The 14,570-nt window shown below is 41.9% G+C and overlaps 1 protein-coding gene across 1 annotated transcript in view; it reads right to left on the bottom strand.

Annotated features, from left to right (window-relative positions):
* Positions 1–13,435, bottom strand: part of unc13a (unc-13 homolog A (C. elegans)) — a 47,035-nt gene extending 33,600 nt beyond the window's left edge. Inside the window, exons 1-8 of the mRNA XM_053430707.1 lie at positions 13,329–13,435; positions 8,145–8,174; positions 7,923–8,022; positions 6,660–6,777; positions 6,104–6,227; positions 5,229–5,299; positions 4,959–5,013; positions 2,394–2,589 (exon numbers count right to left, since the gene is read on the bottom strand). Coding sequence (XP_053286682.1) covers positions 2,394–2,589; positions 4,959–5,013; positions 5,229–5,299; positions 6,104–6,227; positions 6,660–6,777; positions 7,923–8,022; positions 8,145–8,174; positions 13,329–13,350 — 716 coding nt within the window. The 5' untranslated portion in view covers positions 13,351–13,435. The remainder of the gene's footprint in view (positions 1–2,393; positions 2,590–4,958; positions 5,014–5,228; positions 5,300–6,103; positions 6,228–6,659; positions 6,778–7,922; positions 8,023–8,144; positions 8,175–13,328) is intronic.
* Between the last annotated feature and the right edge of the window lie 1,135 nt (positions 13,436–14,570).

Here is a 14,570-nt window from a genome sequence, read left to right as displayed (position 1 = left end):
GTAAACTAATAAATAATATCTGGACCAAACACACACACACGCACACACACACACACACACATATATACACATTGGTTTTATCACTCACCCACACAGATAAACCGAAAACTGCACAAAACTTATTAGGGTTCAAAGATGGAGAAAGACAAGCATGATACATTACTGGTGAGACTCATTTGTAATTCTTCGCCAGGCACACAGTAAAGATAGATGCAGGACCAGTAGATTTCTTTTCAAGAAAATATATATAATATATACATATACAGAGAAAGGGCAAGAGCGCATGCATGCAAGCACAGCGAGCGAGGAGGACGGGACAAGTCCACCACTGACGTCACAGCGAGACGGAGTCACAGGCCGGAGCAAGAGGAAGTAGAGGGGAGGGGGGGAGGATTCGGGGAGGAGGTACAGAGACCCACCTATCGGACAGCGAGTGCCTACTGTCTAGTGAATACTGACGACTGGTGCGCCGGCTCGACCCCGAGCCTGAGTCGATATCGCTGCCCCCGTTGGTGGCAGAGTCTAAACTATCATTGCGTCTGGTAGGAGGAGCAGGGAGGGAGGTGGGGGGGAGGGAAGAGGTGGGAGAGGAGCATCAGTAGAGCTCAATGCAAGTCGTTCAAAGAAAACCAAACTGAGCCTCTGCAATATAACGTAAAACCGGTGAAAGCCTCACAATTTTTCAAGTCTCAAAACAATAGTCAGGTGCATGTATGGAGGAAAGACCCCGACTGGGCCTCATGATGTTAGGGTCACCTCCCCAGGTCTGATCAGCCTATGGTGAACCTCACTGAGCAGAGGGTGCCTTGTGATTAAAAGGGCGAAAGCCTAGATGACGCTAAGGTACACAACTTATGGCATGTCTCTAACCGCCGCCGATGGTCACTAACATGCACTGTGTTGGGCCCATATTATCCAAATAGTGCAGAAGACCTTCAAACTTACTAGGGTTATTCACCATCTTTTCCTATGTTTTAAATTGACTGAAGCTAATATGAGGCTTCCGCAGCCTGATCTATTAAATTCAAGTGAGTAAATTCCAGAGCTACGGTCTTTTCAGTGTTATGTTTCAGTCCTCCCACCGCAGCATCCCAAGAAAACACTGTGGGAATACAAAGAGGTAAATTTGTGCTAAAAAGACTTTGGAATATCCCCACTTGTTGGTGTGCCATGTCACCTACATTGCAAGTGCATTAGGAAGAGTTTTCATATGATACACTCTACATAAAGAAGGATGATGCATCTCCACCTCCTCTCACTGTCCAGAAATGAAACTTAAAAACACACACATTTGGAGCCAGCGTGTGCACAGTAGTGACGGAGAAATGGACATCAACGTCCTACCAAAACATACACTCGACCAAATAATGAGTCATTGTCAGCCGTCAATCATTTATAGCCTCAAATAACAAATTAAATTTAGTTATGAGAAAGAGGAACACTTAAACAAACAGTGTGATAAGAAAGTCTTAAAATGACAGAAGATATCTTTGAGATTATCTAATTGACGGTAACTTTGACTTTTTAGTTCGGCCTATGTCCCATCCACTAACATGGAGGAGACTGGATTTCAGACCTGTACTGGAACCATCCACCAGGAGCCGATTAGGACACATTGGCTCAGGCTATGGTTCATTTGAACACCAGACTGTTGTCTTAAGACAGACTTGAAAAATTGTGCCCTTATCCTTAAAGTTTCTTTGATCAAGGTTAGGCACTTGAAGATTGAATTCATCCATTTGAAATCCAAACTTTATGTTTCAGCTTTCCTGAGGAGTGCATTCATTTGCTTTCATCTGCCACCATTAAAAACATGTCCAGAAATCATCACATATACTGTCATGTCCTGAAATTAACTAGTTTCCTGCAGAGCAAGTTAGCGCAGAAGAGGTCACATGTTCTGATCACATGTTCTGATGCTCAAAGACTCGACATGCACACACGCAGTAAAGGATAGCCACAAAGGCCGACTTTCATACATGACCTGTATACAAGAAGTTTGTGCCCCAGCATGCTTGTATACACTGAGGCCAGGGCTATTCTCTAGAGGAGGAGAGCATAGTGGATCAACATGTTACCATGAACAAAACAGAGCAAGTCCAAAGGGTCTCAACTGTCTCGGGGCTAAATGCTTGTCTCCGAATGGATTCTTTCAAAAAGGAAGTTTTTGTTCAAGAGGCAGAGTGTGATATTACATTTTCATCATTAAACAGTTTTTTACTTCTGGTGTTTTTCCTTCCTGTCTACCTAAAAGAAATCCTTTCTCCCTCTTAAATTTGCTGATTCATTATGGTAATCTCGTGGGTGCACATAAACATAAGACTTAAAAAAAAGAGAAAAGGAACCACTCTGCTTTAGTTGTGCCTGTGCAGTGGCTGAACTGTGCGTGTTACCTCATGGCTCGGTGGTCATAGTCCAACTCGTGGATATCGTCATTGTAGGAGTGTCTTAACTGCGGGTTCCTCATGGGATACTGGTGCATGGACGCGTTGGGCTGAGAGGTCGTGTAGAACGGAGGCGGGATGCTGTTACTGGTCTCGCTGCGGTAGTCGCTGTCCCTGTCGTCCACGGCGCTGTCGGGGTCCTCGTCTGTTCACACAAACACCAGTGAGTGATCGGAGGAAACGAGGGGGCGAGATGAGAGTGATGGACAGAACAGTTGTTTCATGTTTTTCATTTTTGACAAAGGTGTGATTCCTAGAGCAATGTGTATAATGTCAGACAGAGTGTCATTGGTGGAACAAATGCTAAATTGACTTTTTCCTTAGAATTTCTATTTGCATTTCTTTTTGAAATTTTGTTTATTCTAATTCATGCACACATGGCATCACATATATTCACATATTTGAAGTGCATAATCAAATTTAAAAAATGTAAAAATAACTGAACAACAACAATAAAACAAATAAACTAATAAATAAAACAAAACACTGACATTTGTTAATGGCTGTACAAGGCTCAGGGCAAGAAATCGTCCCAGTTCTTTTGTAGATCATATTTGAACGCGTTCTCCAAGAAAGAATATAATGGAAGCCATAATTCTTCCAGGACAAAAAAGTCCTGGAAGAATTTCAAAGACAGTAAATATCTGTGAAGGGAAGTGTTTTTCATATTTTGCCCAGGGAGATTTATTTTTCCAAAATATAAGTTTGCATTTCTTTTCTAAATATGTTTTGATAATTAATACTCTGAATTTATTTTTAAATTGGGCATATCATTTGTTTAATAAACGCAAGGGTTAAGGCTGTCAACTACTTTTTGTAATCCTAGCATCCCGGTTGTTACTGTGCTCGACATACATCTTCAACATTCACTAGAGATTATATTTTTTTGCGTCTTTATTTAATGTAACTCTTGCAGCCTGACTTTATTTATCCATGGGAGAATATGGATCAAAGCAGAAAAGGAAATTCAACACACTACACAAGATCATTTCATTAAGTGAGACGCGGAAAATAAAAACAGAGCTACTGCAAGTCATTAGCAGGGGAGCATGAAAGAAACTTCAACCTACTTTGCTGCTCTCCCCACAGACTCCAATTACCTGCAAGGAGATGAATGGTTGGAAAAAATTAGGTTTGGGTTACAAACTAAACACATCATCATTTCACAAATCCATGTAAACAAAGATATAGAGAAGTAAAGCAGGGGGAGATAATTACCATAAAATGCAAATTTGAGTGCAGAGAGTTCATAAGTGACGTAAATCCAGTGTGTGAGTGAAGAAAAGTACAAGGTCTTTTTTTTTTAAATGCTGTCGGCCTTGATGCTGCTAACTAAGAACAGAATATAATTACCATCCTGAGGTTGAATGACTCTGCCAACCAGTGCAGACTCAGTCTACACGGAGACTCATATGAGGTCACTGTGACCTTTGACCACGTCATCTAATCTGATAATCTTTGAGTCGAAGTGACAGCAGTTCAAATTTTACGAAATTTCCCTAAAGGCAGACTTTAGATTCAATTGTCATGTTCAAAAGGCCTAAACATGTGTTATGAGGCTGCTGTGACCTTAACCTTTGACAACTATATCATATCAGGCAATCCGTGAATCTACGTGAACATTTTGGCCAAATTTGAAAGCAGTCTCTCGTGTTCACAAGGAAAACAAGGGTTTGTGAGGTCAGGGTGATCTTGATCTTTGACCATCAAATTCTGATCAGTCATCCTTGAGTCCCAGTGAATTTTTTTACCTAATGAAATTTCCTATAGGTGTTCCTGATATATCACGTTCACAAAAACATGAGGTCACCGTGATCCTGGCCTTTGGCTACCAACATCTTATCAGTTAATCCTTGAGTCCAAGTGAATGTTTGTACAAAATATTGTAGAAATTCCCTAAAGGTGTTTCTGAGATGTTGATCAAATTAGTGAATGTTTTTGTCCGATCAAAGAAATTCCTTCAAAGAGTTCTTGATATATCATGTTTACAAGAATGGGACAGATGAATAGATGTTTATACAGATGGACATACAACACAAAAACATCACGCTTCCGCTCCTCCAACAGCCAGTGGCCAGAGGCGTTATAAAGATTCTCGTGCTGTGTCATCTCTGCACACATATACACAAGCATCTTTCCACCAACCAACCCGTACCCTCCACAGATTTGTATGCATGTATCAATCTGCTCCCAGTGTCACCAACAAACAGACGGATGGACGGACAGACAGACAGGGTGTTGTGTGTCTGACAACCCAGCATATGTCAGCTCACATGCATACACATCTAGCACCACTAAGTCATTGGAGTGCTCCGGCAGGCCTGCCTGGGTGATTCGTCACATCTGCTTTCCTCCCTCGCTCCACTCATTCTCTGCCTCATCTATCAGCCTCATTTGTACCTCGCGTCTAGTCATGTTCTCAATAAGTCAGGGGCGACGGAACAGAGGGAGTAAAAACAGGAGGCATAAAAAGGACACAGCAGGGAGAGTAGAGAGGAAGCTGCAGACACTCACAGCACTGTGTGGTCGGTGCGTGCAGTGGCCGCTCCTGCTCCTCCTGATAGGCATACTGAGGAGAAAACAACAAGAGACGGGTTGGAAAATGCACTGAGGTAAATCACTTGACTGTAGCAATTGTGCTGTTATGGGCAGCTATTGAGAGTATGAAAATTCAAAAACAAAACGGTTATGAAAGAAAGCATGATAAGGCAGAAGGAATAAATAGATGGGGAAACACACGATGACGGCGCAGAGAGACTGAGTAGAATGTCGCAAAGTTCTTACATCTTGATCTCTCATGGCGTTGAGTTGTTCAAGTTTCTTGGCCCAGTATCTGGCCTCCTCCTCCGGAATGTCTGCAGCACACAACAAAAACACTTCACATCACACTCGCCTCCGCAAATCAAGCACTGGACATATGAACATCTCTCTTTCTATAGAGTAATGATTACTCTATTGGGAGAGGCCATGATCAGGTCCAAGCATAATGATCACTTTAAACTTTAAAGTGTGACTCAACACCAGGCTAGACAACAGTGCTTTACTGCCCTGTCTGTGTATTACTGGGTGTCTTAGGTTTAAGATTAAATACAATTATCTCCTCTATTAGCCCCACAACAGGGACATTATCCTGTTGCAGCAGCAAAGAGGACAGTCAAAAGAAATCATTAAAAGTAATATATTCATAAACATGCAATATAAGCACAAGGTAGATAAAGAAATAGAAAATATAAATGACATAAGTGCGTTTTGTTACCACGCCCTGCAGTGATGCTGTAGGTTTGAGCACAGTCTTAAACTCAAAAACAAACCTTACTCATTATATTAGATAACAATGGTCTTGCGAGTAGTGGTTATACTGCAAGAAATACTAATAGTGGTAGGAACACGATCAAAGGTAGTGTTAGTATTGTAGAAGGAAAGTATTAGTAGAAGAAGTAGTATTAGTCATAGTAGTGCTACTTATGGTCCTGATTAGGATGGCGGTAGAGAGAGAAGTAGTTGCACTACAGTAGTAGTAGTACTATTAGTGACAGTAATTGTTCTTTGTCATTGTTCTTATTCAATTGAAATTCTGAATAAAAATGTTATTTTAAAAATAAAACACACAGAACAAAGCAGAAGGTAAAGTCATTCAAACATCAACGTAAAGGTCAGACCGAGTGGCAGCTCAAAGCGGATGTCGAGCAGCAGCCTGTGAAAGGTCGGGTCTTTGGTTCCACAGATCTCATTCTCAGCCATGATCACGTTGGAGTCCAGCGTCAGCCACTGACCTGGGCCCTCCTGGAAATAAAAGTGGAAAAGGAACGTGATCGGGACAATAAATAAACAGGTGTTTTAGTCTGTGAGACTGGTCTGGCTCTACACCTCTGTGTAATGTAATTCACTAATTAATGAACAGAAAACAAAATGGGGATTCAGTCTGATCATCAGGCCGTGGAAAAGTGCAGACTTCCACAAAGTGATGACAAGAATCCAGGAAGGCATGCATAAAACAAAACTATTTCAAAATACAGTATGTGGCTGAAAGTCATGAGATCACACCAATAATTCTCAAAGCACTCTCAGGTCTCACACAATGGCCTTAATCAAGGTAACATGAAAAGTGATGTGTCTTTCATTTTACAATTTATCATCCCTCATTGCTTTACATGTACAGTGTGGCCAGTGAAACCATATTCCGGAGCCGAATAGACAGAGGGAGTGGCAGTGTACCTCATTGGACTGCCGTATGCTGTGCAGGGGGATCCATACGGTGCCCACCATGGTGTCCCAGATCAGCCCTTTATTCCACACCTCAACTGTGAGGCCCAGATCCAGGCGGTTTATTTCACTGTGAGGCAGAGAGAGGGAGAGAGGGGGTTGAGAAAAAGATAATGTGTTAAGAAAGAAGAGAGAGAAAAGTAGACAGAATGATATAAAGAGCTGAGGAGAGACAGGGTTTAGAACAGAAATAGAGCGTGTGCCATCAGGAGCTTCACTTCAACTCGGGGATGAATACACACTGTGAGGGAAATGAGTCACTCAGCACAAGGATGGAGCGAGAGGGTGATCGTCAACCAGGTCGCGGACAAGATATAAGAGGGAGCCAAGATGGAACAACAACAGATACTATTTCTGTTTCCATCATGGAACAGTCCTGGACAGTAAACACCACATATAGACTCATCAGAAACGCTTGTATGAGTGAGAATCTCTCATCGTGTATTTTCTCCTGTTTTATTCAAACTGAGCAACAGCCTCTGATATTGTAATGATTACTTTTATCTGTACAACTACAAAATGTCCGGATTATTAAAAATGTTTAATTTTCCCTATACATTTTTTTTTTTTAAACCTATACAACCACTCATATAATCAGAATGATTATATGAGTGTCTGCTTCTTAAGAGCATTTTCTGTACTTTTAATTATTCTTTTGTTAATCTATTTATTTAATTTCCAAAACATACGATCATGATAATTAATGGAATCATATCTCCACTTGGAGCAATGTCTATTATCCTCTGCCAGCTGATAGTGTTGTGGTTATATGTTTATTTATTGGAATTATACCAATATAAAAATAAGATAACAGCCACCATATAAAAAATGTTGTTTAAATTTCACCTCTAAAAACCCACCTATTTAAGCTGGCATTTATGTATTCTTTTATAATTTTAGGTTTTTCATATTTATCCTGTTCAACAGGTAGCAGTGCTCCGTTGACCTGAAAAAAACAGTCAAAACGCTCTCTATATCGAAACAATACAACCCCATTCATAGTTTGTGGGTCCAAGTGAGGATTCATTTAATTGGAAAAATTTGAGGTCTGAAGAAGAGGGAATATAGTAACAAATTGTGAATTAAAATTGAGCAGCACTGGCCCCAATTCAATCACCTAATAAAAAGTCAGAAAAGAGGACATGCAGTTAAGAGGGGAACGACGTGCTGAGTTAAAAGAGGGGTGGAAGACGGAGAGATGCAAGAATCACTCACAACATGAAGTCCTGCTCCCAGCACGGCTGACTGCCGCGCACAGCGATGGTGGTGCTCTTAACATTCTGCACCTTCAGGGTCACGTATGTGTTAAATTTCTCTGTGAAAAAGAAAAAGTTAAAATTGTTGGTTAGACTATAACCAATGAGTGTGTGTTTAACAGCAGTCAGCAAAAATAAGTAAGATATGACTGATCTCCCGAGGTCGAAGGCCATTACTCACCTTGGGGTCCATCAAGCTTGGCTTTCTTCACTGTAAACAAAACAATGGACAAATTAGTCTATGGAAAGAGGAACATATGTGGCACTCAGAGAGCCCAACAGTCCCCTCATGAAAACACGTTTAAATTCACTAAATCCAGATTCTTTTTTTTGCCACTGCAACAAATTGGACACAGTCATAAATATCAGTCTCCCAAACATGCCATATTTTTCATCAAGACCAAACTGGATCATCCCTGGGATCTGCATCTGCACCAAAATGTAATGCATCCTTCCCTGACCCAGTTTTGTGGTATATCAACATTTCGTTTTTGCAGAATCCGGTTAAATAATAGACAATCGTAGACAAAAACATAACCTTCTTGTCGAAGGTTATTGTATAAAGGTTATAGGCTATAGAATATATTTTAAGATTTCACATTTTTATGCTCTGAAGCTCTTAGTGACTCCATGAAGGCTCGTCTTATGCTGTGCGACTCTACCCTACAGTCCAGACGGACCACTGCCTGTAGCTTGTGTGCAAGTTCGTCTGGTTGGTGATTGACAGGCGCCTGGCATTTGAGAGAGAGAGAGAGAGAGAGGGAGGAGGAGGAGGAGGGGGGTGGTGCTCTTCTCAACCATGGGACTCTTTGGGCAGAATTCCAGGATCTCAATATGAAAGACTGCATCTGCTCATCAGATTTCAGGGTCTATGAGTCACAGGGGGCCAGGAGGGCAGTTTCTGCAGGTGACAGTGAAAAGGTGATGCCAGCGGGAGAGTGGCAATAAGCTTCTATGATGTGTGTGCTTGTGTGTGTGCATGTGTGTGTGTGTGTGAGAGTTCCTGCGTGGTCGTCGACAGGGGGTGGTGGATAAGAGGACTCCTCAACACAGGGACCTCTGGAGGAACCAGACTGACTTTTATAGCCACAGTGACGTCAGGAGCCGTTCCATTATTCATTCAACCCTGCACCCTGTTGGTGCCCAGCGTCCCCATGTTCTGCATTGAGGCATTTAATATTCACAGTTCTGCTTTTTAATCCCTGCTGATTGCCTCTCTTCACTGATGTTACATTTAGGCAAAGAAATACAGCAACTTAGCATCATTTAAAGTCGACCTAATCAGGCCACAACAACAAGCCCTTAATAAATCCTCTGAGTGTGTGTGTGGCTGTAAGAAGAATGCTTTCAAAATGAATGACCTACAGTCTGACTGTTTCAAATAGATGGAGCCGAATATATAAATATAGACGCCCACTTATTCAATCAAAAAAAATTCCAGTTGCAAAAGTGATGCTGATAAAGAAACACATTCAGGGTCGGTGACAGCCGGGCAGGTATGATAATCAGTGTGGACAAATTTGATTCTAAAAATAGCCTATCCCCAGCAAACGCCCCTTGGGATCCTGCTTATCACTTAAATATATCTCTGATTCATGAGGCAGGTGGCAGAGTACAAGGTGCGGTGGAGCATATGTGCTACTTATCCAACTTCAAAGTGAAATCCCCCTGCTGGTATTAGAGCTGCTGTCAGGGGCACTCACGCCTAAGGGGGTACAGAGGGTTCATGTCGGTGGAAGTACCGAATATATACATTTGTAAAAGAGACGTTCAAATGGATTATTTCTTTGCTTCACACAGACGGCAAGTGACAGATGCATCCTCGGCTGTACCCTTGCCAACGCTGTCAAACGCTTCGCCCTCCTCACCATCAGCCAGTCGTCAGCCTCCTCTCTCTCTCTCTCTCTCTCTCTCTCTCTCTCAATCACTTGCTCCTACAAGCTTCCCCTGCCATGTGGCAAGTATGCACGTGTGCTCCCTTTCTATCTCTTTCGCTTGTGCTCCATTAATCTCTGTGTGCAGCCGGATGCGGGCAGAGCGCGCTGCATCCCCAACACTAAAAATAACCACTTCAGTGTGACAAGGGTGGGGGGTTTGCCGGAAAGGGGGGGGTGGGGAGTTCACAGCTCACAGGCATGAGACTAAACCAACATCGCTGTGGTTACAGAACAGAGGAGGGAGGAGAAGGCAGTAGGTGTAACATATTTTACTGCAAATCGTGGAGTCCCCACCACAGTAATTACTGGACCTCATTTTCTCTTTCTTTGCTGGAGGAAAATTGGACAAATACTTTAACTGATGCCCAGTGCAGATAGGCCTCTTTTTAGGTTTGAAACAAGCCACACCTCAGAATTAGACACCAGGAAAAACACAACAGATAGACAAGAGATGGACGGAAAGAAACTAGAAACGATGGAAGTAAAACTGAGAGGTCATTAGAGTGCACTCCTGTCTGCTCTGCTGGATAACATTCAGTCACACTCCTGAACAATACCTGAGGGAATACTGTGGGTCAGTCATGCTGATTAGAGTGTAACTGTTAAAAAAGTACTACGGTCCCTGGTGACTGCACTCCCCTGGTAAGCACTAATTCATGTCTGCTAATGAAGAAGCTTAGCAATCAAACTTAAGACTTTAGAGAGGATATAAACAGAACGTAATGCTGTTGCCTTTGCATCATTAACCACAGAATATGAATGCTGTGTTATACTATTGATATTTACAATAAACCCAGAATCACAATAACTCTATTAACTTCGCCAAGGAGGTTCTGTTTTCACCCCACCCTTTGCTTTGAACAGGATTACCCAAAGTCACTGAAATGATTGGTGCCCAACATGGTGAAGGGAAGGGGCCATGGGCCAGGAAATCAACTTCTTGGGGGAAATGAATTGTTTGATGAGAACAAATCAGACATACTTATGGTGTTGAGATTTAAGAGTTTGTACAAATTTTTGCAGACTGTCTGACTACTTCCTTTTCATATTATTTTTCTATTATGAGAGCTAGACGGACATGTGTGGGATTGTTTGATCTTGGCAGAGGTATGTGTTTCTCTGAGTGCCATAGTAGTGACAGTAATATAACAGTGTGTTTTAAATGTAAAAAGAGAACAAACAACAGAGGCTAAGGATGGTTTGACTTGGTTAACTTATATTCATTTATAGTGTCTGACAAACGGGATTACTTTTACCAAGGTTCTCAATGATCTGATTACGTTTGTTAGAAAGGCACTTAGTAGAGCATGTACCTCTGACAAGCCCCAACAGGCTCTGTAAACTTTACATTTCTCAGCAACACATTGGTGGTAGTTACATGTGTCTAGCCCTGATACAGTGTCTGAACAAAGCCTACACACCTAAACCTAAAAGTTTAAATCCAGTAGATACAAATTTCTATTTGGATCCACATGAAATTGCACACACTCAGTGATACCTACTCCCTAATTATGTCTGCATTTTCTTTGCTTATGATTCTTTGACCAATCAACAGAAATGTTATAAAAGTGTTGCCTTGTTCCAGATCTGCACCACAATTAAAAAAAAAGTAACCTCCTTGTTTGAGGTAATTATATTAATGCAAAAAGGCATAAGTAATACAGACGTCTGTCATGGTTTGCTCTGCTAGAAAGTTGTAATGTTTGAATTGACATCTCTAGGGTTGACAGCGAATGGAGAGCCGTCAGATCTGAATATGCTTATTCAGCTTGTGTGACACAGGCCATCATTTTAAAGACTAAATCTAACATCACAAGACGTGGGAGCGGAACATGCACAGGCGATGTCACATCACTGCTACTGCAATGTTCATATCAGCCTGTAACCATTTCAACGAGGTGAACACCTATACTCATCTTCCTCTTCATAACGTCATTCTGCGCACAGCCACCGTGAACAAATACAATATCAATATAAACCTATAGCTACAGACCTGCCACAGAGAGTGAAGGAACTAATGAGGAAATGCCGGAAGAGGCCTAAAATACCATTGGGGTTGCCATGCCAACAGAGCTTCAGGACATGAAGGGGCCAATGAGCCTGAATCTCAATCCTGACATTGGCGGTCAAACCGGACAGAAGCAGCATCTTCATCAACACTTTAACTCTGCTCCTATGGAGGAAGTCTAAATAAAACCTTAAGAGGGGGGAGAATTTCTAACCATAATAAATCCACACATTCAGATTCTTCCTAAAATCTTGAATCTAAAGCTGTCTTAAGTGGTATAAATTTTCTGGTTCCCAAATCTGCAGCTGACCAGGTGTTACTGAGGTGCTCAGGGGAGATCCGCTGCAGGATAATAGTAGGCCTCTTTAATTCCCTTCACATTTGCAGAAATCTGTCCACCCAGTTTTCCCTTTGAGATGTATACATAACAATTTAAGTTATACCTGACAGCAAAAGACTCCTGATTAAAATAAAGTGAAGTTTGATAAATGGAGGTCTTCACTCACTTGATTGAAACTCCTGATACAAAAATGTTAGTCAAACCCAAATCATAAATCAATTAAAAACAACACAACTACAAATCTTAAACTAAATGTAGTGTTAATAGCCTATAAATTACATTTAAAGGTTTGTAATCAGAGGACTAGATGGTATTGGGGTCCAGGTTCTATTTCTTTTCCAGATAGACTTGACTGAAAAAATGGAAATACATCATCAGTGACTGGAGAAAGATATTTGAAAAGAAGTCCTTGCACAAGTGTGTTGTAAATCAGGCTTCTTAGGAGGAAACCGAAACAACCATTTGAAGAGTCTTGAATTGGTTAAAATCACAACAGACTGTGGTTGTTGTTGTAGAGCTCGATCAATAGGAGAAGGATGATTTAAAAATCGAATCTGTTCTGAAAAACCTAACGTAGAGAAAATGTGCAAATTTTTTCGCACATTTACGGTGGAAAACCGAGGAGCGTCTGCACCAGTAATGACCTGTAGTCCTGAAACACATACAGGCACAAACTGCGAGTGGAGCAATCTGGTTTTACCTTGTTTGACAGAGGCTGCCAGAAAGCATACATCGACACCATAAATCGATCCTTAAATGTTGTAGTGATCCCAGGTTTGGTGAAATGAGCCCAGGCAGGCAGGTCGTGCTCATGGCTGACAGTGGGAGTGAATACAGGGTAATAGACAATCAAACGCTATAAGTGATCATGGGAAGTATTCGCCTTATCAGTGAGATGTGCACGAAATAAACTGCAACTAAGATGTATGAGCGTGTAGTAGCTAATCCCCAACAGGGATGAATGCATCCTCACAGGTCAACCCCTCCACAATAAGCCGACAAGACGCGACTTGGATTTATCTAATGTGGAGGAAATCGAAAGCAAGTCGTGCCAGACTATTGCACATTCGTCGCTCTTACCTCCAACACACAGCAATGACATTTCTTATGAGCGCCTTTGGCCCCGGGTCCAGCTTCTTCACCAGCTTCCTTCACTGAGCTAATCTGTGCGGCAGCGCAGCCGGGGAGAGGGTCGCGGGGCTGCGGGTGGGGAGAAGCCTGCCGTCGGCGGCAGAGCCGGGGCCTGGCGGGGCTCGTTCCGCTGCTCGGTAAATCAACTCTTCACTGTGTCAGGCCGAGCGCCGGAGTGGTGAACCCGTCTGTCCTCGTTTGAGTGGCGCGTCTGTCCAAATCTGAGACTTTTCCGCCGACCACCTTCTCTATCTCAGCTCTCCGCTCCCCAGCACTCAGCCATCTTGTTCAGCTTCAGCACCACCGCCAGAGTGGACAGCTTCTGGCAGTGACGTCAGGGCGGTGGTCTGTGGTGAGACTCCCCCACCAGTGTACGTGTTTGTATGTTTGAACAAGCAGACATCTATTCAGGAGTTCTTCTTAAGCTCCTGAGGCCTTACACCTTTTATCGCACCACTATCTCTTTGGGAATATTGCAATTCTTCTTCAGTCACTGCCATAATATGTAGGACTACCTTTTGGAGAATAAAGAGAAAGAACTAGTCAAACTTTCAACCGTCTTGCAAACAATGACCGGACAAACACTTGCTGTTAATCAAGTGTTTGTCATTTGCTTTTCATGAAGTAGAGTTTAAAGCCACAACCTTCACTCATGAGCAAAATACTGTCTTTAAACTTAATATAAATAATAATGTGACATTTGTTGTGATAATTAGCAAAATGGACTGATAAGGAAATGTTTATCTTAATATAATTATTGGCCATATCTTCCAGCCCTACTTTAAAAGAAACAATAGAGCTCCAAAACAAAGCAGACAGGGCAAGAATTACTGGGCATCAGTTAGTTAAAGAAAATTCTTATTCTCATACATTTACAGCAAAAGTTCAAAAGAAGCAAGGTACACAAATAAACACACACACAGACAGACACATTATGAACCAACTGATTAATCAGGGGGATAAATAGATGGATTAAACAATGATGGAAATTATTATAGCCCCAATATGCGGTAATGTACGTGGGTGATAATTAAGCAGATGGACTGTTGGTGCTCAACAAAAGATAAAATATCATAATTAAATGGTAAATAGCTGTATTTATATAGCGTTTTCTAGTCTTGATGACCACTCAAAGCACTTCACAGTACAGTGTTTGCCACTCACCCATTCATACAGTGCATCTGTGTGCAG

Source organism: Pleuronectes platessa, chromosome 9 (assembly GCF_947347685.1).
Source record: "Pleuronectes platessa chromosome 9, fPlePla1.1, whole genome shotgun sequence".
NCBI classification, from domain to species: Eukaryota; Metazoa; Chordata; class Actinopteri; order Pleuronectiformes; family Pleuronectidae; genus Pleuronectes; species Pleuronectes platessa.
This window is presented reverse-complemented; position numbering and strand designations above follow the sequence as displayed.